General features: G+C 39.6%; 1 protein-coding gene across 13 annotated transcripts in view; it reads right to left on the bottom strand.

Moving 5' to 3' along the window:
* LOC142221528 (synaptic vesicle glycoprotein 2B-like) overlaps positions 1 to 22,345 on the bottom strand; it is a 935,546-nt gene that overhangs the window by 399,665 nt on the left and 513,536 nt on the right. For all 13 annotated transcript variants that reach the window (XR_012718091.1, XR_012718090.1, XR_012718092.1 and 10 more), the window contains 2 exons: positions 22,230 to 22,329; positions 22,038 to 22,176 (listed from right to left, as the gene is read on the bottom strand). Coding sequence is in view for 10 of the 13 variants with exons in the window: in XM_075291289.1 (XP_075147404.1) it covers positions 22,038 to 22,176; positions 22,230 to 22,329 (239 nt within the window). In the remaining 3 variants the exon portion in view is untranslated. The remainder of the gene's footprint in view (positions 1 to 22,037; positions 22,177 to 22,229; positions 22,330 to 22,345) is intronic.

Raw genomic sequence — 22,345 nt, 5'->3', positions numbered from 1 at the left:
ATAGTATTACTACGTTTCAAGACCTATTAGCCCAAGCCAGAGAAATAGAAATGGTAATTGCGGAAAATAAACAGGATTACAAGGAAGCGAAACCCAAACCGACAGAAAACGCAGAAAAGCCTCTTTTACGTTGCACGTACTGTAGAAAAAGGAATCATATTGCAGAAAACTGCTACAAGAAGATTGAGGCAGATAAACATAAGAAAGTTAAGGTGGCAGAGACTAGACTTAGCTGTTATGGCTGCGGTGCGGATGGATATTATCGCTCAAATTGTCCAAATTGCAACAAAGAGTATAGTAATGAAAAAGAGCAAACTCTTGATTTTAACTCCTTGCATGCATCCTTAGTGGGAAGTGATGTGCCATTAATAGATGTTAATATAAATGGTCTTAAAGGTGAAGCATACCTCGATACAGCGGCCAGAACAAGTGTTGCAGGATTTCTATTATACCAAAAACTTATTGAAAAGGGAATTCCATTTAAAAAAGTCAATGCCGAAATAATATTAGCCGATGGTGTACCACGCAATCAGGTTGTTCACTCAGCAATGGTCGACATAATTCTCGGAAATAGATTCAAAAAGATCCGATTCATATGCCTTCCAAACGCAATTGGAAATAGAACCCTGCTTGGAGTAGACTTTTTGAAAGAATGTGGAATGGTTATTGACTTGGCTCAGCAAAATTGGCATTTTAAGGACGACCCTACCAAAAATTTTGCATTTAAATTGCAAGCTTCAAAAATTAATTTATCATTGGTTGAAAAAGTTAATGAAGTACCAAATGAGCTAAATGACTTCTTATTATGGTTCGAAAATGGAAACAATAATGAATATTCGCCTGATGCCATAAACAAAATATTTGAGAATTCAATTCCTGAAACCATGGAAGCTCCTAGCTCTTCAGATTTGTTTCCTCCTCCGAAGAAAGTGAGACATGAGGCACATTGCGAAGAAATGTTTACATCTTTGGAACTTAATTCAATTGAAATAAAACTACGGCATAATGAAGGACCTGATTTGAGACATAGTGATAGAGAAAAGCTAAATCAATTGCTTTTGGAAGAAAAGGATATATTTGATGACATCAAGGTACCCATATCTAAGGTCGAACATCATATTAAAACCGGTAACCACGAACCTATTTCCAATCCACCATATAGGTTATCACCAAGAATGAAGGTCTTATTAAAGCAGGAATTGGACAATATGCTGCAAAACGGAATTATTGAAGAAGCCGAATCGCCTTGGTCTTTTCCGGTGGTATTAATACCAAAGAAAGATGGAACTGTCAGGGTATGCGTCGACTATCGGCGCCTCAATGCCATCACTACGACAGACACATATCCTCTGCCAAGAATCGACGACCTTTTGCATGCAGCCAAAACCACTCCGTTCATGTCCACACTTGATCTTCGTTCAGGCTATTGGCAAATCAAAGTGGCTGACAACGATAGATCAAAAACAGCCTTCACAACTCCGTTTGGAATTTTTGTCTTCAATCGTATGCCATTTGGACTAAAAAACGCGCCAGCGACTTTCCAGCGCCTAATTGATAAATTCAAATCTTCTTTGCCGGATATTTTGATTTTAGCGTATCTCGACGATATCATAATATGCTCTCAGGATTTCCAATCTCACATTTTTGAATTAAAACAAACATTCCAAAAACTAAAAATGTTTGGTTTTCGACTACATAGAGATAAATGCTTTTTCTGTAAACCGGAGGTAAAATACCTCGGTCACATCCTTACCAGAAATGGGTTAGAAGTGGATAAAGAAAAAACTAGCGCTATTAACAATCGGCCCAATCCACGAAATTCCAAAGAAGTCCTGTCTTTTATGCAAACCTGCTCATGGTACAGGCGATTTATACCATCTTTTGCTAATATTGCAAAACCATTATCAGATTTGACTAAAAAGAATGCCAAATGGCAATGGGGTGAAAAACAACAAGAAGCGTTTGATATGTTGAAGCAAAAGTTGTCATCACCGCCAATCTTGCAACAAGTGAACGAAAATTTGCCTTTTATTTTGAAAACAGATGCGAGTAATTACGCTCTTGGGGCTGTTTTGCTTCAGGGGGAGAAAGAAACAGAAAGAACCATTGAGTATGCTAGCCGATTGTTGCTACCCGCAGAAAGAAACTATTCAACAACGGAACGGGAAGCCCTCGCTGTCGTCTGGGCCGTACAAAAGTTCAGAGGATACATTGAAGGCTCGGAAGTAATGGTTTTGACGGATCACCAGCCGCTAAAATGGTTGTTTAGCTTAAAAAGCCCAACAGGCCGCTTAGCGAGGTGGGCGTTATTATTACAAACATTCAATCTAAAGGTTTCATATACACCTGGGCGACAAAATTGTGTAGCGGATACATTATCACGTCCTCCATGTTCTCAACATTCAAATACAGATTCTCAATGTGAATGCTTTTCTATACAAATCGACTTCCCAAGAAAAGGAGCAGAAGAATTTCGAAAATTGCAGTTGGAAGATCCCGATTTGAATGAAATTATTAAATCATTTGAGGAATGCCACGAAAATGTCTTCAGGTACACTGATAGGGGATTTATGATGCTTAATGGCGTGCTATATCGCTTTTGCTCTGAACAAGAGAATGAAAATGGTCAGCTAGTAGTTCCCAAATCGATGCGAAGGGATATCCTCTTCAACTATCATGATATTCCAACAGCTGGTCATTATGGAGTCGAAAAGACTATAAATAAAATAGCACAGAACTATTATTGGCCAAAAATGAGATCTGAAATAACCGAATACATAAAATCATGCATTGAATGTAAACGTTACAAACCTTCAAACATGAAACCAGCAGGCCTCATGCAAACGGTTAGTAGTAACAAAAGGTTCGAAACTATTGCTATAGACCTCTTTGGGCCATTACCAATAACTCCTCGGGGTAATCAGTGGATATTAGTAGTGGAAGACCTTTGCAGCCGATGGACAGAACTTTTTTCACTAAAAACCGCTTCTGCTGAAAATTGTGCCATCATCTTACTCAATGAAATACTATTGAGATATGGAATACCTCGGAGAATACACTCAGATAATGGGCCACAATTTGTGTCAGCTGTTATGCAAAAGTTAACATATTGCCTTGGAATTCGACAGACGTTCACGCCAGTTTATCATCCAGAGTCCAATCCAGTCGAGCGCAAAAATAGGGATCTCAAGATACAACTATCCATTGGTGTTAATCAAGATCACACCACATGGGATTTAAACCTTGCATCCATAAGATTTGCAATGAACTCGGTGAAATGCGCAACTACCGGATACTCTGCAGCATATCTGACATTTGGAAGAGAGCTGAGGACACCATTTGAAGTTTCGAATGATCTGAGAGCGATTGTTGCAGCTGAAAACTTTGTACCTCAAATAACACCACATCTTCTTCGAATGGCCGATTCGTTAGCATTCGCGAAGGAATCCGAAGAGAGAATGCAAGACAAAAATAAACTATATGCAGATACAAAACGAAATCCTCAGAAGAAAATCATGGTGGGAGATAAAGTACTAGTGGCAACTCATATCCTAAGTAAGAAGGAGAGCAATATTACATCAAAATTTGTACCACGACGAGATGGACCCTATATCGTCATTAACAAAAAAGGATCGTCTTGTTACACCGTTGCAGCAATTGATACACCAAACAAGCCGTTGGGAACATTCCACGCCTCCGACATAACTCTATATGAAGGAAATGCCGAAACTCCTGTATATGCAATGACTCGTCGAGCTCGAAAGGAAAATTTTAAAAAAGTAACTGGGAACAATATTCCAACAACTGAGAAAATAATTGCAACAAAGCAGCCAACAACTAACAAAGGGACATATGCAGCAAGGCCAAGTCCAAACGAATCATCTACCAAAATAACAACAACACAACAAACCCAACAAACTTTTGCAAAAGATACATCTACACCAAAAAGTCGCCGGTTGACAACAAAGAATGTAGTAACATCCAATACAACCACACAAGCCACTTCAATGGGCCAAGAAATTAGTAAGCCCAGCGAATCCGATGTTACAAGCGAGTCAACGAAGAAGAATCTTTCAACCCAGAACCACATCCCAAGAAGATCTTTACGCCAAAGAAAGCCAGCTCGTCACCGCCTAGACTGAAGGAAGTACTGCCACATCATCGGGACGATTTCTGAGGCAGAGGGGGAGTGTGTAGCGGACGTTTTCTATGATTATTTTTTTATTATATTTATTGTTTATACAAGTATTATTGTGCATTCTACGAAATTATTTGATATTTTGCAATTATTCTATTTTTATGATTAATAATTTCATCATTTGTTACATAAATTCCCTCACTTTTATCATCAACTGTAAATGATCATTCATTTCAAATCACTATCGTTTTATAATAATTTTACTCAATTTGCTCTTAATAATATCACTCATAATAACTATCATTACTCTCTTTAACTCGACAACATAACTGAACCATTTGTTCTCTCGCATTGAATTAGTATGATTTTTATTTTCACTCATTGTAAAATCACATAAAAGAGACAATCATTTATAATTTGACTTCATTCTGCTGTAACTGTCGATGAATAAAGATTAAAAAAAAAATTAAACTTTAAGCGGAACCTTGTTTTTCCCTTTAATTGGAAAAATAAAAATAACAATTGGTATTGTCCATCTTAGACGTTGATCGTCTGGTTTGGAGTTACCCTATTAAAATATATTAATATTACTCTAATCCAGCTAGAACGTTAATCGATCAGTTAGGATTGAGTACATAAAAAAATATTATTATAAAAAATATATAATTTGAGAAGGGTGAATACCTTCTTCCTCCCAAGGAGCTATTCCCTCCTTCTACAGTGTATTGAAGAATGACATCTCATTGTCTGAACTGGACTGGTGTAGGGTCGATGTGGTAGTTTGGTGGCTGTTGATAGTAATCATCTCATTTTTCATTGTGCAACCTGCTGGTAGTGTTAATATTCCAGTACCCTGTAAAGGCTGATAGCTGCTTTTACCATTACAGACTGTACTTAATTTTAGTTGTGCATCAGTTGCAAACAGCCATTGATTTTTCTTGAACAGTTGATACCACACATTGTGGTTAGATAATACTTCGATATTGCAGCTAGGGTCAGATTCGTTATTGAATAGATGGACTTCGCAGCTACAAATCGACGCACCTTTATGGTAAACTGCTTGGATATTTGGGCATAAAAGGGTGTTGTGATCCAGTGAGCTGCAGTCAAGTAGTTTGATGTCATCCATTGGAAAATATTGATCACGATGAGCATTAAAGGCTATCATTTCTGATGTCAGCATGAGGGCTACTAGAGTATTATTTACCACTTGTGGAACTGGTGTAAGGTAAAATAGGTCATATTCATCCTGGTTTGACAATGGAATGAACAAGGTGCAGATGATATGGTCGTTCGATATTGAGGCATGAGCTGTTGCGATGCCATATAAGTGTATTATATCTACTACTGGTAGTGTTAAATCTTGCGATAGGTTAGCCTTTATATTAGCTACCTCGGCAGCAAATTGTTGTGGAGTTAGTAGAAGCGGGCTAATCCGACCATGATGATTGTCAGCCAACAAATCCGTCATGGAAGCATGCATTTTTTGATTTTCGCTAAGGCATTGGTTCCGTTGATGAAGAGCTGCAGTTCCTTATGAAGAGGTGCCAGTTCGAAATATATCAGCAGCTTCCATTCTGATAGAAATGGCTTGATGTTACCAATACACTCAAAATGTATACCAGGGTTGCCTTTAATCGGAGTATAGGTAACTTGTTGGCACATCACTAGTGGGAGGAATAATGCTAGAATCACTAGCATGCTGGTTGTGGGAAGGTTAGCACGTTTTGGAGGTGGGGAACCATTATCTTTGTCGCTAGATGCGGCGCTGCGGCTGAGCGGAAGTGAATTATCTCCTTTTTCGTCGTTAGGTTGTTCTAGAGGGAGAGGAGCGAGTAGGTGGATGGCTCGCTTAATGATACCGCTTGAGGTTTTTACTGCGGCTGTCCTGACCAGACCATCTGACCCTGGATACGTTTCAATGACTTTACAAAGTCGCCAGTTCATGACAAGCAAGTTATCTTTAATTGCGACTATAGTGCCCAATTGCAGATTTTGAGATGCAGTTTGCCATTTATTACGCTGCTGGAGTTCATTGAGATATTCCTGGGACCATCTTTTCCAGAATTGGTGTTTTATTCGGGATACTAACTCCCATCGTTTTGCCAAAGTTGATGATGTTGCTTGGGCTGTGACGTCTACTTGAGCAGTTAGGGGTTCTCCAATCAAAAATGGCCCGGAGTCAATGCAGCAGCGTCATTAGGATTATTTGGTAGTGGTGCTATTGGCCTAGAGTTTAGTATCGCTTCAACCTCTATGACAATGGTCTCCATTTCTTCATAAGTCAGGGATGCACTCGATATTTCCTTTATCAGAAGACCTTTAGCGGATTTTACAGCTGCTTCCCAAAGTCCACCGAAATGAGGAGATCGCGGAGGTATAAAGTGGAAAGTAATGCTTCTAGTTACGCATTCTCGTTGTATGTTTTCTTGAGCTGTCGTTGAGAATAACGAGGTTGACAGCTCTGCGAGTTGATTTTTTGCTCCCACGAAGTTGGTAGCGTTATCACAATATAGGTTTTGGCAATGGCCCCTTCGGCCAATGAATCTTTTCAACGCCCCAATAAGGGCATCGGTTGTAAGGTCCGTTACAAGTTCTAGATGAACCGCTTTTGTTGAAAAGCAGCAAAATATCGCAAGATATGCTTTCTGAGGTCGTTTTCAACTTGTTTTGAAATGTACCCAGATTGGTCCGCAATAATCTACCCCTGCGTTTATGAAGGGCCTTGCAGGCGTTACTCTTGTTTCTGGCAAATGTCCCATAATTTGTTTCAGAAGCTTTGGTTTTGATCTTGCACATTGAATACATTTGTGAACAGTTTCACGAGCCAAATGCTTTCCTTTGATGGGCCAGAAGCGTTGTCTCACCGTAGCAAGGAGTGCGGTAGTTCCGCAATGCTTATTTTCCTTATGTAACGATTCGAAGATTAGTCGGCATTAAAACTCAAAGTCGATTCTTCTAGTCTACCTCCAACTCTTAAAACTGTATGTTCGTCCAAGAACGGCGACAAACTTTTGATTTGACTTGAGCCTTTAAGTTCTCTATGCTTCTCCAGTTGTAAAATGTCTTCTTTGAAGTTAGAATGCTGTGCGATACGAACTATGACAATAAGAGAATCGTGAAGTTCAAAGGGAGTGAGGGTTGGCTTGTTTTGTCGGTTTTCTTTATGGGTTTTGGAATTTTTAATAAATCTCAGAACATAAGCAACAATTCGTTGGAGTGTCTTCAAGGAATTTCTGTGATTTATTTTGTACAAGAAGTTTTCTGCATCAACGGCCAACATTAGGTTGTGGAGGTTCTGCTTTCGTTCAGTGCTAATCGAATCAGGAGAAGGTAGAAACGCAGGAGGCCAATGTTTCTCGTCTCCGTGAAGAAAGAATGGTCCAAGCATCCATTGAGTCGTTTGTTTTAACTGATGTGGGTCTGATCCCCTAGATATGATATCTGCTGGGTTATCCTTGGAACTAACGTATCTCCATTGTTCAGGAGTCGTGTTGTCTTGAATTGATGCAATACGATTAGCGACAAAGGTGTAAAAGGAGGATGATCTTGAGTTGATCCAATTTAACACTATTGTGGAATCAGTCCAGTAGTAAGTGGGTGTTGTCATCATGTCTAAATCGCTCTTAACTTTAACCACCAAGTTGGCTCCCAGCTGTGCAGCGCACAATTCTAGCATTGGAAGCGTTTGTTGTTTAAGGGGTGCTACTCGGGATTTCGCACAAAGGAGGTTTACAAGTATAATCTTATTCGGTAAGATTGTTGTAATGTATACTGCTGCCCCGTATGCCTTTTCTGACTCGTCGCTGAAGATGTGGAGCTGAGTGTTTTGAGAAATATGTCCCTTATAGACATGTCGGTGAACGGGAAAGGTTTCAAGTGACTTGAGGCTCTCTCTGAAGTTTCGCCATCGATAGTCGAATTCTGAAGGTACAGCTTCATCCCATGAAAGATTTAGATTCCACAGTTCTTAGACAAAGATTTTTGCCCTAACGACTACAGGAGATAGCAAACCTAGTGGGTCGAAAATACGTGCAAGATCTGGAGTGACCGTCCTTTTGGTCATTGACCTGATTGGCGCTAGGTTGACCTTTACTTTAAGTTGGTCAGCTTTGGGTAACCAGGCCAATCCCAAATTTTTGGTATAATTGGTGTCATCTGTGCTGAAGTCCAGGCTAACTTCTTGGTCGCACTCCGGAATGTTATGAAGCAGATGGATATGATTGTCACTCCACTTTCGTAAATTAAATCCGTATTTCGCCATGACTTGTTGCAGTTGGCGCTGGATTTCCAAAGCTGTATTTAAGCTGTCTGCTCCGCCCAGGCCATCATCCACATAGAAGTTCTTTTCCAAAAAACTGGCTGCTAAAGGAAAATGCATCTTATTTTCCCTGCTTATTTCTTTCAAGCATCTTATTGCCAGATAGGGGGCTGGTCGGGTTCCGTATGTAACGGTATTTAATGTGAAGTAGTTGTTGTTGTTGTTGTAGCCCCTGGGAATATAGTATAGAAAAAAAGAGACAAGACAAACAAAGGATAGACAATTGCAAACATATACAGGGATTAGACATTTAAGCATCCACATCCAGTTCAAGGAAGCGAGCTGCCTCAACTGGATGTGTCCAAAGTGAAGCAGGTGTCAGGTCCGTCGGCCTAGCTGGACATTCGAAGAGGTGCCTCGTGATATGAGGCGAATGTCCACAATTCGGGCAAACATCCTGAATTGCCGGGTTCAGAATGGAGAGGTAACTATTCAGGTACCTAGAGATCCCCGATCTTAGCTGGGATAGCACCGATCTGGTTTCTCTAGGAAGCCGTCTCTCGTCTTCATTGATCGGTGGTGGCCTACCTCCCAGTACAACACTGCACTGGTAGGAGTTGATCGCATTCTGAACCGCTGCCGTGTGCACTGCCCTCAATGCCGTCCTAATTCCCCCATCACTGTCATCGCCGATCACATGTTCTATTGACTGCAAGTCCTTCCTAAAATCGAACCGAATGGGTCTACCCCTCTCGGTCGTTGACCTCCTGGAGGTGGCATGGTTTGGGTGGTTTACACTTCTGCACTTTATCAGGTGCTGTTGGGTGAGGAGGGTGCAGTGTTGCCTCACCGATAGCATTTTGGACTCATGATGCATATGCTGTTCCGGGGTCTTGGAGTGACATCCAGTCGCAATCCGCAACGCAGTATTTTGCACCGTCTGGAGATTTCTCCATTGGGTATCGCTAATACTGGGAGTCCAAACAGGGGCTGCATAATCGATAAGGGGACGACCAATAGACTCGTAGGTCTTTAGTATCGTCTCTTTATCTTTCCCCCAGGTGCTACCAGCCAATGCCTTCAGGATCTTGTTTCTGCTCCCAACCTTCTTAGCTACCATTTCCGCATGTTTACCAAAGAGGAACAGGCTATCAAACGTCACACCAAGAACCTTGGGGTTCTTGGAAGTGGGGATACTCTGGCCAGGAATGTGGATATCGAGTTTCATGTTCACCTCTTTAGTCCACGATGTGAAAATGGTCGCCGTAGATTTGGGGGCAGAAAGTTTCAGATTCCTGTCGACAAAGAAATCCCTAAGTGCAGGTAAGTAGTCATTTATCCTCACCTCAAGCTCCCTTATATCCCTACCTGTAGCCACTATGGAACAGTCGTCCGCATAGGTTATTAGGAGGACATCTGGTGGCGGTTGGGGAGCTCCAGCCACATAAAAATTGAGGTACGCCCTGTTTATTCCTCCTGGGCGTTGATCTTTTTCCTATAAATTCCACATAGGACTGTCTGCCAGCCATGTAGTTCGCCAACCATCTCTTAAGATTATTGGGAAGGGTGGTTCCCAGAATATCTCCCAAGAGCGTGGTGTGGTTCACCGTATCAAACGCTTTAGACAAGTCCAGTGCCACGAGAATCGAACGTTTATGCGGCCTCTTACTGTTTAGTCCCTCTGCAATGTTGGCTGTTAATTCGCACAAAGCAGTGGTTGTACTCCTGCCCGAGCGGAAACCATGCTGATGTTCTGTCAACATTAGGTGTTCTGAAAATCAGGGCAGTAAAATAGCTTCCAGAATCTTCGTTACGGGGGACAAAAGAGTAATTGGTCGATACGAGTCTCCAAGGTGTGCCTGTTTTCCTGGTTTCAGAACAGGAACAACCTTCCCTATTTTCCAGATGTCCGGTATATCGATGGTGTTGAGACAGGTATTGAAGATGTGGGTCAGATATCTAACACCATTCTCTCCAATGTGTTTCAGCATCCTCGTAGCCAGACCATCTGGACCAATCGCTGTGGAGCTCTTGGCGGCCTTTATCGCCTGGAGAACATTCTCCTGACTGATGACCATAGGGGGGCTGTCCTGTCTGAGGGCACGGAAGACTCGCCTTTGCTTCCTGCTTGCACGATCAACTGTTTGGGGGTGCTTGACAAATTGTCTGCAGAAAGCATTCGCTGCACGCGTGTCGTCTTTCGGAGTTTGCCCCCCAAACGATATGGAAATGTTATCCCTACGTTTGGGGTTCGAGAGGTTCCTGATCGTAGACCACAGCCGTTTGGATCCGAGATCAGACCCCTCCAAATGCTTGTGCCACTTTTCCCGCTTATGGGTGGCAACAAGTCGGTCGATCTCCTTAGCGAGACTCGGGATCCTGGGGTCAGCTGGGTCTATTCTCCGGATCTCGTCCCTCTGATCTGCCAACCTTGATGCTTCCATGGGGAAATTCGGACGGATGTCGGGGATCCGGCCCGCTGGTATGCATCTTTTACACGCCCTCTTCAAGACATCCCTGAAGAATTTCTCTCCAGCCGGCGCTGACGTTGGCAGGGGGGCAGTGGCAAACTCGTACTCGGTTAGCGAGGTAAAAAGCTCCCAATTAGCTTTACCAAAGTTCATAAACGTTCTCTTCTCTGGAATTACGGTGTCAGTCCCTAAGTCAATAGACACTGTGATCGGGAGGTGGTCGGAGTTCATGGCTATGTCTACATGCCTGAGGTCTGTGCCACGAGGTCAGAGCTAACCATGGTGATGTCAGGGGAGCTTCGGCATGTGGCCGTTATGCGAGTCGGATGGTTTTCGTTCAATACACAGAAATCTGTGTCATCCACCTGATCCGCAATCAATTCTCCTCTGGCATCACATCCAAGCTCTGAGTACCAGCTGTCATGATGTGCATTCAGGTCGCCTAACAGCCTCAGCATTGGCTTGTATCCTGTCTGGCAAACAGAATCGGGTGGAATATATACGTTTAGAATACATATATCTTCCTCCCCCATCGTGACAGTTATCCCCTGTATCTCCAAATGGGGATCAGTCGTGGTCAGTGGCATGGGTCTGTATCTCACGGAATCATGGACAATGAAGGCTATTCCCCCTCCGGCATTCCTTTCTCTGTCTTGCCTAATCACAGAGTAGCAGGATGATCTCGCGAGACCATTCCTGCTGGAGAGCTTAGTCTCCTGGAGCGCAGATATGAGAATACCCCTCTTGTCCATGAAATCCGTGATTTCAGTGATCTTCCTTGTCAGTCCATTGCAATTCCACTGTAGGACCTTGAGACCACTCAACTGGTTCCCAGCAGTGGACGGGACTGTCCGAATTATTGAATGGGCTGACAAAGAAGAGTCTATAGTTGTCTGTTGTGGGTGTTGGCTGTTATCTATGGTTTGGGGTTGCTGAAATTGTTGGATTCTCCGGCAGCAGGTACCAACAAAGTCAGGGGTATATTGGTCAGAATTCCTGAGACCCGAGCATCTCAGGTGTGTCGAGGTCTTGAAGATGGAACACCTAACTGGTTTAGCGCCCTTGCGAATCTTTTTCTGCAAGCCTGACATGTCTCTAGACCAGATATACTGTTACTTACGGACGGACTCGGATTTGATATATGTGTTGAAATTGTTGTAATATGTGTTGATGTGGGGGGATGGGTCATGACAGGTGATGTGGGGTCTGCAGTCACAACATGAGAGGGTCTCACTGTTGTGACTACAGGGGGGGGGCGACATGGGGGGCAAGCACACACAGGTGGGACACTTGAATGTAGGATTATAATCTCCTACATTCCTGAGTCCCCAGCAACGCAGGTGTACCCAGTTGTGACATTCGCTGCACATCACGGAGTAACCTCCGCGCGTGACCTGCCGCGAACAGACTGGACACACATACTTCACTGGACCTGGATTGCTTTCAATGTCGCCAGCACAAAGGAGAAGAGTTCTGAGCAGACTGGCTGGCAGACTCTGCCCAGGATGGAAAAAGGGATAGGGAAAGGGATGGGATTTGGGAAAAGGATGGGGGAGGGTTTTCTATACATACTTGAATTCCCAAAGGGAGGCTGCAGTCCTTGGACAAGGACGAAGTCCTTGTGTCGACCCCGGTGTGTAGGACCGACTGCAGTGAGGGTCAAATGTGAAGTAGTTGATAGGTTCGGTGGTATTGTTCCGCCACAGGATAATCTGATATGGTCTGTCTCTAGGATGTATCAGTATTTGACGAAACATTTTTTCTATGTCTGTGGTAAACACGAAACGTGGCAATCTGAAGCGTAGCAGAATAGCAAACAGATCATTCTGTAGTGTTGGGCCATTATATAAAACATCGTTCAGTGACTTTCCAGAGGATGTTTTTGTTGAAGCATCGAATACTACTCGGAGTTTAGTGGTGCTGCTTTCAGGTCGTAGGACGCAGTGGTGGGGAATAAAATATTTTGCTCCTGTCACATTGTCTATGTTGACTTTAGTCATATGGCCTAGTGCTTCGCATTCCTTCATAAACTGTATGTATTGTTTTTTAAAGTAATGTCTTTGGATAGTCGCCGTTCCAATGATAGGAAACGGTTGAAAGCGAGACTGTGTGACTCTCCTAAAGAGCTTGGTTCGGCACAAACCGGGAGCCGTACGATGAATCTTCCTTCTTTGTCACGTTCAGTATGCTGCTTAAAGTGAGCTTCACACTGTGCGTCATATATCGATAATTGCTTCTGTGTATTATCGACTTCTTCCAGTTTCCAAAATTGTTCGATTGTCTGATTCATGCTATCTTCATCCGTTAGTACTCCACATATTGATGTTTGCAAATGTTGATCAAATGCCTTCCCTGATGCTATCCACCCAAGTGTTGTGTTTTGCAAGATTGGAAGGTTGTCTCCTAGTTGGATTTGTCCGATAGCGAGTAGCTGATGATAATATTCTGCGCCTAATAGGATGTCGATTTTGCCTGGACGGTTGAAGGTAGGGTCTGCCAGCGTTACATTCTTGGGAATTTGTCATTTATCAATGTGGATAAATTGAGCAGGTTGGGGAGTAATTATTTGGGGAAGTACGAATGCCTCCAAGCGTGATGAGAAATTGTTGTATCTTGACTGGAGCGAAATGTTCACTCTGTGTTGAACCTTGGTCCGATTTCTTCCTATACCACTAATTGACATAGTCGTAGGTCTACTTGGTAGACCCAGTCGTGCTACTAATCTTTCCGTAATTAGGTTGACTTAAGATACCGAGTCGAGTATTGCTTTGCATTCGGTTTTCAGACCATTCGCCTTAATCTTGACCAATGCGGTTCCTAGTATAATATAGGGCCTTCGAGATTCAGAGTTTAAGGCTAAACTTTCAGCTATAACGGATGGGGTAGTGATAAGCGAAGCCGCAGTGGATTGGTTGGAAGTTGTTGCTAATTCTGGTGTTTTGGGGTGTTCCATTTGATCTCCCTTGATTAATTTACTTGAGGATTTAGAGGGTTGCGTGGGAGATTGTTCAAGGTGAACGAGCGTATTGTGCTTTCTCCCACATTTTTGGCAGAGGCCTAAATTCGTGCATTGTTTCGTGGAATGTCGGCTGCTAAAGCAATTCACACATAACTTCTATCCCAGTACAAGATTGAGGCGGTGTTTTGTGCTGAGTAGAGCGAATTCCTGGCATCGGTATAATTGGTGAAAGTCCTTCTTACAAATGATGCAATGTCGGCTTTCAGGACTTGGATGGGAAGTCAGGGCGCAATTTATGGAGCTATTGATAGAGGTTTTTTCCTTTACACCCATTGCTTCCAAAGTATGAAAATAGTTCTCCAAGAACGATAGGAAGTCGCTTATGGTTTGCAGTTCCTTCGGATTTTTGATCATTTGTTCATATTGACTATGAACACCTTTATCCAACTTTTTAACGAGGAGGTGGATTAAAAGTGGATCCCATGACGAAGTCTGGAGTCCCATTTTGGAGAGAGCTGCCAAACATTGTTTTGTTGTGTCATGTAATCGCTTGAGGGCACTTAAAGATATTTTAGTGAAGAGATCCGAAGAGATAACTGCTGCCTGGGCCTCTTTCTCGAGCCAGATGTATTTTGCAGTATCGTACCCGAGTTGCTCTGGGTCTGGGTACTTGTCTAGAACATCGTCGTTGAGGCACTCTATCTGTTGCCACAGACGGTTTATTGTGGCCATTTTCACCTCATAGTAGGTTCTCTCCTGGCCACTAACTTGCAAACCTTCTAGTTGCCGACTCAGGGCTTCCATTTTGGCCAACGAACGGCTAATAAGACCGTCGTGACCGCTAGTGGCACCCACCTGTTCGTTCTCCGTATGTAAGGATTGTACGTTTGGAGGGTTCTTTGCGTCTGACGTTGGGACTTTCTCGATGAGCTCCTGTTCCAATAATTTTATACATTCCAAGGCCATGCTTTTGATCTTGTCATAATAACCGGAAACGAAGTATTCGCTGGACGGATCGACACCCTCTGAGCATGGTAGCTGGTTGTCCGCTTCTTCGTCTTGGTAATATGCGGTGGTCTTTCGGCTTTTTGGATCTTTCTTAATATTTATGATGAAATTGGCGATGCCTTCGCCGATATCCTTCAGCTGTCGCAGGAGCTCAATCTGAGTTTCCATCATAACGAAAGTTGACTGTTAGAGGTTATAGGAGCAAAGGTCCTGTTGATTAATTGTAGAGACGAAGGTCCTGATAGGAACGAAGGTCCTGTTGAGTAGTTATAGGCACAATGGGTATTGTAGGCACAAAGGGTCCCGATGAGAAGTTGGAGGTACAAAGGGTCCTGATGAGTAGTTGCAGGCACAAAGGGTCCGGATGAGTGGTTGCAGGCACAAAGGGTCCTGATGAGTGGTTACAGGCGCAAAGAGTCCTGTCACGGTCGCCAAAATGTTAATGCTTGAGCTCGTTTGCTCAGCGTATATTCTGGTGGTACACCAGAATAAATGGTTTAATGATAGTCCTGGTAGTACACCAGAACTTTCTTTGAAGGGGAGTTTAAAATTCTTTACTCGGTGGTACACCAAGAAAGAATACAATCACGCCAATTAAAACAGCAAGAGGTTTAATCGTAGTGATCATTTTTATTAAATTTCTTCTGCCTTATATACTAATAGTTAATACAAGTAAACAACAAAAGTAAAAGAAAAATAACATAGTCGAATTATTTGCCGGAATTGCTTATGCTGCAGTTAAATTCTTTTTCCATATGAAGCCAATGACTGGTGTTGAATTTCATATTATTTGGCTGGTGGCTTGAATAGCATACGCAAGGGAAATGTTCTTGCGCGTGCCATTCAATACCTGACGTATGAATTACTACCTTTGGATTGGCTGCAATATAGAAAGAATGAAAGGGGCAGCAGATTTTAATTTTTATTCTATTAGAGATTTATTTTATTTTGCCAAAACAAAATAAATAAATCATGGAGAATAAACAATATGTTTGGAACATATGTTAGAGAAGCGATTTTTTTGAGGGTGTACGAAACTGTAAAGTGTGTCTTATTAAAGACTTAAATTCAGAAAAGAACAGTGTTTGATATAAACGAAATGGACTGATTTCAAATCATATATTATTTTTTATTGCAAAAATAAAAAAATTGTAACAAAAAAGGGTTTTGTACACAAGTTTGAAATTTTCGATGAAATTTAAAAAACTCTTTCAAAGGAAGAATGTGAAGTCGAGTAATATATAAATATTTTTCCACCGAATCCTAAAGTTAACGATAACCATTCAAAAGCACATTATATTTAAATTGGAAACAATAATTTTACAACCAACACATAAATTTATTTAGGTGTGAACAATTGTTTGCTTTCTTTAATAATTTATTCTAAAGAAAATAAATTGTTGCTTTGGATCATTCCCCACCAAGTTATAATACAATTTGCCTAAAAAAGTTATAATGTTATTCTGGTTTTACCGATGCGAGTTTAGCCGTTAAAATGAGAAATAATTTTAGTGGCAAAACTCAAACTCAATGTCCGCTTTTATTTTCGAAAGTAGCCGTCAACTCCTCTTGGACTACTTGTTAATAAAGAGGAACTAAACTTTGTTTTTATAGATCTTACTGTTTAATTTTTCACTGTTTCCCAATGTTTTCATTTTACTGTAACAACTCTAAAAAGAGTACACTGAAAAAAAATATTGTCGTGTGGCCAAAGATTTCATGTCCTTAAAATAAGAATACAAATTTTGCTTAGCTTAGACGACGCATTTCTCTAATATAAAGCTTTTTCCATGTTCAAAAGTCGATAAACTTTTCAATGAAGTCGTGTTGTCCTTATAATTAAGTGATTTAACTTGAAAATGGGTATCATAACATGAAAGAAAAAAATTTTAACTAAGGTCAACTTGACTTTAATAATTCAGAAAAAACCTGTAAAACTAATGAAATTGTCTTTAAATGTGTTGCATTTTTGCATCTTGACTACAAAGCAAAAATCGTTCAAAAATAGGACATGTTTTTCAACACTTTATTTTAAAGACGTTTTTACTTGAAACATAGCACAATTTCTACTTTCTTGTTTTTAACGGACTTTTTATAGCATATGAAAAAAGCTGAAAAAGCGAAAAAATAAAATTTGCTTCATAGAGTCAAATACACAAAACCCACATTTAAAAGAGAATTGTGTCTTAAAAGTATCCTTACTTGAAATCTCGGCTTCATTGGCTCGGAATCAATACCAAAAATTTTAGAATAGAGACACAATCTTTGGAACCGGGCATGCTATTTTTCAGTGTATAGTGCCCTTTCGTTAGTTTTTATGAAGATCCCTTTAATTACTATTTTGACTTACTCGTCCTACACTCAAAAAAAAAGTGAACTCTCTATTTCACTAAAGCCAATTTAACTTTATTTTAGTTCATAGAAATAATATGTTTGGAGAAAGTTTTCTTTACTCTAATACTTTTTTGTGTACGTTAGTTAAATTACTAAACCCGAGGAAAAAATATACTCAAATGAAGCATAAAGATTAACTAAATTCGTGTCTTCCACAATAAATTTGTAAATTTTACCAAAAATGCGTTCATCGTGAACTTCGTATGTCACTAAAGACATTCTTGCAATTTTGAAATCCAAGTTTTTTCTTCAAACTACAAAATTTTCTTTAACAAGTGAAAAAACTTAGTTATGTCTATGTTTACTCCAAATTTGTAAATTTATACTTGTTTATATTCACACATAGTATTTTTCCAATCTTTAATGGAATTTTCTTTGTGTATATATATTTTTAAGGCGCCAATTGGTTACTTTCATTATTTTACTTCCAGCATACACTTTATGTCTCACTTTCTAAACACATATATGTTTATAGTCTATTTCTAAATTAATATATGTTTGCATCCAAGCATATTATATTTACAAATATTTTATGTCCCAAACATAATATGTTCTAACATATTAACATATATGTCTCAAACATATTATGCTAGTCTATGAACATTATATGCTTGCACTTAAAAATATTGTGTTTAAAAATTTGAGTTCCAAACATATAATTTTTACCCCCAAACATATGAGAAACAGTCTTTTTCGTCCGTGTAGGAAAGACTATTGATGGATAATAATTTCCCCAAAATGTGACATGGTAGGAAGACATACCGTTAAAAGTGGAAGCTGTGGACCATCAGGACAGATAAGATGGAATCGGTCCGCACTCAGTGATTAGAGAGAAGTTCATATCATGCACTGACAAGTCTAACTGAGGCTGCCTCTATACGTAATCTAGTGATATGCCGTACATTTGCATCTTTCTGTACGTGTTGACAATGGAGGAGCTTTTAAAAAAATTAGCACTTTTCACATCCTACACATGCTTGTTAGAGTAAAGTTGTTAACTCTGCGCGATGTCCAACATACACAGAAAAAATATTGTGGAGAGCCCAAAGATTACATGTCCTTAAAATGCAAACTTTGTTTAGCATAGAAGAAGAATTGATCTAATGTAAAGTTTTCTTTCTTGTCCCAAAGTCGATAGACTTTTCAATGAAGTCGTTTTGTCGTTATGGTTAGGTGTTCGACTTAAAATGGATATCTTCGCATGAAAGAAAATTTTGTTTGACTAATACCAACTTGGCTTTAATAAATCTGAAAATATCTTCGAAATTAATGAAATCGCATTCAAATTTGTTGACTTATTGTATCTTGACACCAACGAAAACCAGCGTTTAAAAATAGGAGATGCCATTCAACGCTTTATTTGAAAAACGTGTTTTACTTGAAACATAGTATAATTTCTACTTGAAGTCAAGTGTGAATTTTGAAATTTGGTCGTTGTTAACACGTTTTTAATGGGCTTTGATAGCACATGAAGAAAAAAGGTGTAGAAATGAATTAATTAAAAGTTGGTTCCTTAAATCAAGTATACGGACGAAAAAGAATTTTTTTTTATATGTTTGGATGTACAAATTATATGTTTGGAACTTAAATTTTTTAACACAATATTTTTAAGTGCAAGCATATAATGTTTATAAACTAGCATAACATTTTGGGACATATATGTTAATATGTTAGACATATTATGTTTGGGACATAAAATGTTTGTAAATATAATATGGTTAGATGCAAACATATATTAATTTGGAAATAGCCTATAAACATATATGTGTTTAGAAATAGAGAACTAGAGAGTATGCTGCAAGTAAAATAATGGAAGTAACCACTTGGCGCCTTAAAAATCTATACACACAAAGAAATTCATTAAAATTTTTTTCTACCAGTGTATGCCCTAAGGTGAAACATAATATGTTTGAACAATACAAACAATATTTTGTTTGGACCAGTCCTGAAATTATATATGCTTGAAGCAAAATGTGTTTGGGGTATATGTTACACAAGCGATTTGTTTGGGGGTGTACGTACTCAAATGTGTATAGTCATGCTTTTCTCAGTGCATTTTTAAATGTACAGAAAATGTAAAGATACAGAAAAGTATGTTGATTAGTGTTGCAGGTTCAAAAATTAACCCTCAACCAATATATTAAGAAAAAATTGTTGTAGAGTATTTTCAAAAACCAAGTTTCATAGGAATGTAAATAGGTAAAATTTGTTTTCCAAATTCTGTTGTGATACTCTTACAAAATGAATTGAAATCTGTATTTGGCATTTGATTCAAATTTTCACTTTTTTCAGTGTATATGTAAATAACTCGAGTATAACAGTTTGGCTGATAAGTCCCCGATCTAACAAAGAAAAACACATTTTTTGTCAAAATTCGTTTTTATTATTCAACATAGTTGCCTTCAAGAGCGATACAACGATTATAAAGACCTTCCAATTTTTTGATACCATTTTGGTAGTACTCCTTCGGTTTTGCCTCAAAATAGGCCTCAGTTTCGGCGATCACCTCTTCATTGCAGCCAAAGTTTTTCCCTGCGAGCATCCTTTTGAGGTCTGAGAACAAGAAAAAGACACTGGGGGCCAGATCTGGAGAATACGGTGGGTGGGGAAGCAATTCGAAGCCCAATTCATGAATGTTTGCCATCGTTCTCAATGACTTGTGGCACGGTGCGTTGTCTTGGTGGAACAACACTTTGTTTCTTCATATGGGGCCGTTTTGCCGCGATTTCGACCTTCAAACGCTCCAATAACGCCATATAATTGTCACTGTTGATGGTTTTTCCATTCTCAAGATAATCGATAAAAATTATTCCATGCGCATCCCAAAAAACAGAGGCCATTACTTTGCCAGCGGACTATTGAGTCTTTCCACGCTTCGGAGACGGTTCACCGGTCGCTGTCCACTCAGCCGACTGTCGATTGGACTCAGGAGTGTAGTGATGGAGCCATGTTTCATCCATTGTCACATATCGACGGAAAAACTCGGGTATATTACGAGTTAACAGCTGCAAACACCGCTCACACGCACAGAAAAACCATGTTTGGACATGGTTGTCGCATCCATTTAATGCTTATCTAGAGCATGTAATTGCCGCGAAAACCGTGTATTTTGTCTTTGTAAAAATAGTTTTCGAGCGGAGAAAAATATATGGTGGCAATAAGCATTTGAATGGTTCTCAAATACCGCAAACATGTTCTATCATTTAAATGATAGAAATTTAGACCATTAAATGGTCGGGAAAATCATGTACCTAACCATCCATTTTTTTACTTTTTTTGCAGAGAAAAAAGTATTTTTATAGGTTACGTACAGACATGTCTAGAACCATTACATGGCTATAAAGACCATTTACATTTTTTCGTGACCATTTAATTTGTTTACTTTTTTGCAGCGAAAAGAATTTTATAAAAACATTGAGCAGGTACACACAATTTTCATGTTGTGCGTCAGTCGTGTGTTGATTGTTTTTTGGAATGAACGGAGTATCCGGATTTACTGTGTTTTGTGTTAATTTATTTATTCAGAAGTGACACGTGGTTTTATGTGAAGACAAAAAAGGAAAGTGTAATTGAAAAAATGTACCTGTTTTTTGTTCTGCATTTTGCTATGTGGTATCATTTATTTTTATTTGCAGTTACATGATGTCTGCGTTTGTACATTTGACGGGCATGCAGTAAATATGGAATGATTACTTATTGTGTAAATTGAAATAAAATAGAGTGTATAAAAATATATGATGTTTGTTAGAACGGCATTATAAATACAAATAAACAATGAATTAGTTTATAAATGAATAAAAAAATAAATAAAGTTAATTTTGTGTTTTTTTTTGTTAAGTGGCGTCCTTTTTTCGACGACGAAAAAAGTTTTTTCATAAAGATCAAAACATTTTAGGTTGTGACTATGTTCTTTTAACTAGAAGAAAAACATTTTGGATGAATGCCATAACATTTTAGATCGTGACCATTGTCTTTTCATTCAAACAAAATTCTTTTTATCAATATAATAACATTTTAGATGAGGACAATTATATTTTTCTTAGAACCATGTTCACTGAGCAAACATGGTTGCAGGTGAAAGTGTTACATGGTCGCCACAAAAATAGCTCCTATCATGTTATTTGCTCTTCAAATATGATTGTGACAATCATGTTTCTTCTCTGTATGCAGAATCATCAACACATTGTTGTTTTTGGTCAAATGTGAGCTTGCGCGGCACCCATTTTGCACAGAGCTTCCGCATATCCAAATATTGATGAATGATATGACCAACACATTCCTTTGATATCTTTAAGGCCTCTGCTATCTCGATCAACTTCATTTTACGGTTATTCAAAATCATTTTGTGGATTTTTTTTGATGTTTTCGTCGGTAACCACCTCTTTCGGACGTCCGTCCTCCGTGCTCATTTCACCACGCTTGAATTTTGCATACCAATCAATTATTGTTGATTTCCCTGGGGCAGAGTCCGGAAACTCATTATCAAGCCAAGTTTTTGCTTCCACCGTATTTTTTCCCTTCAGAAAACAGTATTTTATCAAAACACGAAATTCCTTTTTTCACAATAAGAAAAGTTGCTTCACAAAAGACGCTCTATCTCAAAACTAATTGACTTGCAGACGTAAAATTTTGACACGAATCATTTGAAGGTTGGTACTATATAAAAATAATATGCATTTAATACTAGCGACGCCATCTATGTGTCAGACCGGGGACTTATCAGCCAACCTGTTAAATTATCGTACAAACAGGTGTTGGTGTAATCTGAACTAGCCCTTTTAATTCTACCCGCCCTTCAAAACTCACTGGATAATCCTCAGTTTTATGTCCTGTATTTTTCATAAACATATGCGCAAGAATATTAAGAGCTTTCTCAGATTCTCCATGTTCGAGCAGGAATTTCGGGCTTTCAGGGAATGCAATCAGCCATAAACCAAGCAGGAGGCTAAAAAAAGTATCAATAGTTACGTAATTGTGATAATGTGTAATGTTACTTACCTAGGTATTGCACAAATTGCAACGAAAAGATTCCAGCTGTGATAGAAAAATATTCCGTATTCCAATTCTAGTTTGAGTGGGATAACAAACCAAGCAATAACTGCAAAATACAACGT

This window comes from Haematobia irritans, chromosome 1 (assembly GCF_050003625.1).
Source record: "Haematobia irritans isolate KBUSLIRL chromosome 1, ASM5000362v1, whole genome shotgun sequence".
NCBI lineage: Eukaryota > Metazoa > Arthropoda > Insecta > Diptera > Muscidae > Haematobia > Haematobia irritans.
The sequence above is the reverse complement of the archived record's forward strand: the minus strand, read 5'-3'. Positions and strand labels throughout refer to the sequence as shown.